Source organism: Oncorhynchus kisutch, linkage group LG3 (assembly GCF_002021735.2).
Source record: "Oncorhynchus kisutch isolate 150728-3 linkage group LG3, Okis_V2, whole genome shotgun sequence".
NCBI classification, from domain to species: domain Eukaryota; kingdom Metazoa; phylum Chordata; class Actinopteri; order Salmoniformes; family Salmonidae; genus Oncorhynchus; species Oncorhynchus kisutch.
The window spans coordinates 68595095-68599014 of NC_034176.2; the positions used below are offsets into that span (position 1 = coordinate 68595095).

Below are 3920 nucleotides of genomic sequence, written 5' to 3' on the forward strand. Positions count from 1 at the left end.
GGCCTTCTCTTACAGATCTCCATTTCAAACCCCTCCGTCTCCAACAGACAACAAAGACAGAGAGAGAGAGATGGAGAGAGAGAGGGGAGGGGACAGAGAAGGACTGATAGATGAGAAATCAGAGAGACAGTGTGAGGTCGCAGCACAGTAACACATTCAGCTCTATGGATTATATAGTACACTCAGCAGCTTCCTATACTACAAGAATAAATTCACCTATTGCTGCTGCGATACTCTGACTGACATCAGAAAGACTGACTGACGGCCTCGTTAGCAGGGTGATTGTCACCTGTCAATCATTTAGATCACAGCTGACAGGAACACACATACTCTATTGAACTCCTATTGACAATATGATCCAGTCATTAGGACACAGTGACACTGTAATCATTCTGTCACTCATTTCCCCCAGCAGTTCCTGTCTGTTCCAGTGAAGCAGGATGGATTTATGTTCTATATCCTCATCTATATGATACAGGGGAGGATCTATACTGTATACTGTAGCTCTGTCCTGTCCTGTCCTGTCCTGTCCTGTCCTGTCCTGTCCTGCTCTGTCCTGCCCTGTCCTGCACTGTCCTGTCCTGCTCTGCCCTGTACTGCTCTGTCCTGCTCTGTCCTGCATTGTCCTGCCCTGCCCTGTACTGCTCTGTCCTGTCCTGTCCTGTCCTGTTCTGTCCTGCTCCGTCCTGTCCTGCCCTGCCCTGTCCTGTCCTGTTCTGTCCTGTTCTGTCCTGCACTGTCCTGTCCTGCCATGCCCTGTACTGCTCTGTCCTGCACTGTCCTGTTCTGTCCTGCTCCGTCCTGTCCTGCCTGCCCTGTCCTGTCCTGTTCTGTTCTGTCCTGTTCTGTCCTGCTCCGTACTGTCCTGCCCTGCCCTGTACTGCTCTGTCCTGCACTGTCCTGTCCTGCTCTGTCCTGCACTGTCTTGCCCTGTACTGCTCTGTCCTGCACTGTCCTGTCCTGCTCTGTCCTGTCCTGCCCTGCCCTGTACTGCTCTGTCCTGCACTGTCCTGTCCTGCTCTGTCCTGCACTGTCCTGCCCTGTCCTGCTCTGTCCTGCTCTGTCCTGTCCTGTCCGGCCCCGGCCCTCCCCTCCCCTCCCCTGCCCTGGCCCTCCCGCCCCTCCCTCCGCTCCCCTGCCTTTCCTTGCCCTGCCCTGGTCCTACGAGTGTGTTCTCTGCTGACGGTAGCAGATGAATAATTTATCTTCAGTAAGTGTCCTTATAGACACCCCGCTGCTACTGGGAAGCGAGAAGAGAGGGGCTAGGGATTAACACACACTGTATAGAAACACATTCAGGCACACGGACAACAGAGAGAGTTTCTATTTCACCAAGTGTGGATTTGTCTTGTGGTCAAAGACCTGTCAAAGCTTTTCTAAGACGCAAAAACATATAGGCATATATACATATAGACATATAGGCATATAGACATATAGACATATAGGCATATAGACATATAGACATATATACATATATACATATAGACATATAGACATATAGACATATATACATATAGACATATAGACATATAGACATATAGACATATAGGCATATATAGACATATAGACATATAGACATATAGACATATAGACATATAGACATATAGACATATATACATATAGACATATAGACATATAGACATATAGACATATATACATATATAGACATATAGACATATATATACATATAGACATATATACATATATAGACATATAGACATATATATACATATAGACATATATACATATAGACATATATACATATAGACATATAGACATATAGACATATAGACATATATACATATATAGACATATAGACATATTATACATATAGACATATATACATATAGACATATATACATATAGACATATAGACATATAGACATATAGACATATATACATATATATACATACATATATACATATAGGCATATATACATATTACATATAGACATATATACATATAGACATATATACATATAGACATATATACATATAGACATATATACATATAGACATATAGACATATAGACATATAGACATATATACATATATATACATACATATATACATATAGGCATATATACATATAGACATATAGACATATATACATATATATACATACATATATACATATAGGCATATATACATATAGACATATAGACATATAGACATATAGACATATAGACATATAGGCATATAGGCATATATACATATAGACATATAGACATATAGACATATAGACATATATACATATATACATACATATATACATATAGGCATATATACATATAGACATATAGACATATAGGCATATATACATATAGACATATAGACATATAGACATATAGACATATATACATATATATACATACATATATACATATAGGCATATATACATATAGACATATAGACATATAGACATATAGACATATAGACATATATACATATATAGACATATAGACATATAGACATATAGACATATAGACATATACATATAGACATATAGACATATAGACATATAGACATATATACATATATAGACATATAGACATAGTATATACATATAGACATATATACATATAGACATATATACATATAGAATATAGACCTATAGACATATAGACATATATACATATATACATACATATATACATATAGAACATATAGACATATAGACATATATACATATATATACATATAGACTATAGACATATAGACATATAGACATATATACATATAGACATATATACATATAGACATATATACATATAGACATATAGACATATATACATATAGAATATATACTACATGCAGGTTCACACACTCATACATAGAAACATGGACATACATAGAAACATGGACATACATAGAAACGTGGACATACATAGAAAGTACTCATACCATTATAGAGTGAATTTGGGATTGACTTAACTCAGGCTTCTATTGTAACAGACAGAAATATGTTCTACAGCTAGAATTCCCTCTCTCCCTATTCTCCCTGCCCTCCCTCCTCCTCCCTCCTCCTCTCCTCCCTCCTCCCTCCCCCCCTCTGCCCTCTCCCTGGCCACCCCTCTCCATAATCAGAGCCCAGTGAGCCGTGAGACGCACTTAAGCGCCGACCGGCGGTAACCTCACACCACGCTACAGCTAACACACACACACACGCACACACGCACATGCACACACACACACACATTTACACTCACACACATTTACACTCACACAATGCTCACACACACTCACAGACAGACACAGACACATGCACACACACACACTTTCATCCTCCCTCTCCCTCACCATGCCTGTCTTAAATAAAACACACGTCGCCACTTACGGGCTGGCTTACCTGATGACTGATAACAGGCTAGAGAGCAGCCAGTCAGCCAGTCAGCCAGTCAGCCAGTCCTTATTCACTCTGGCCAGACACACAGCTCAGCTTACACACTCATGCCAACACACACCAACACCAGGAGACAGAGGCCCATTCTTACCAGTCCCAAGCTACTTCACATGCACCCGACTCGAGTCACACACCTTTTATCCCACTTGAGCGCTTTCTCACAAACACGTGAAAACAATGGTATGCTCACACGCACAGACACTAACCCAGACACACCAAACCCCCACAACAGCTTACCTGGCAGGTAGTAGAGAGGTGCTTTTAGTCCAAACATGGTTAGAGTCATATGTAGATAGAAGACAATGTGGTACGGAGATCAGGGCAGCAGTCCTTATTATGACAGACCAGCTAGATCCTATGTCTCTATTATATTATGACAGACCAGCTAGATCTACTGTCTCAATATATTATGACGACCCGCTGATCTACTGTTCTATTATTTATGACAGACCAGCTAGATCTACTGTCTCTATTATATTATGACAGACCAGCTAGATCTACTGTCTCTATTATATTA

At 39.9% G+C, this 3920-nt stretch overlaps 1 protein-coding gene across 1 annotated transcript in view; it reads right to left on the reverse strand.

Moving 5' to 3' along the window:
- Positions 1-3712, reverse strand: part of LOC109885801 (genetic suppressor element 1) — a 103849-nt gene extending 100137 nt beyond the window's left edge. The window contains exon 1 of the mRNA XM_031812457.1: positions 3641-3712. Coding sequence (XP_031668317.1) covers positions 3641-3689 — 49 coding nt within the window. The 5' untranslated portion in view covers positions 3690-3712. The remainder of the gene's footprint in view (positions 1-3640) is intronic.
- Between the last annotated feature and the right edge of the window lie 208 nt (positions 3713-3920).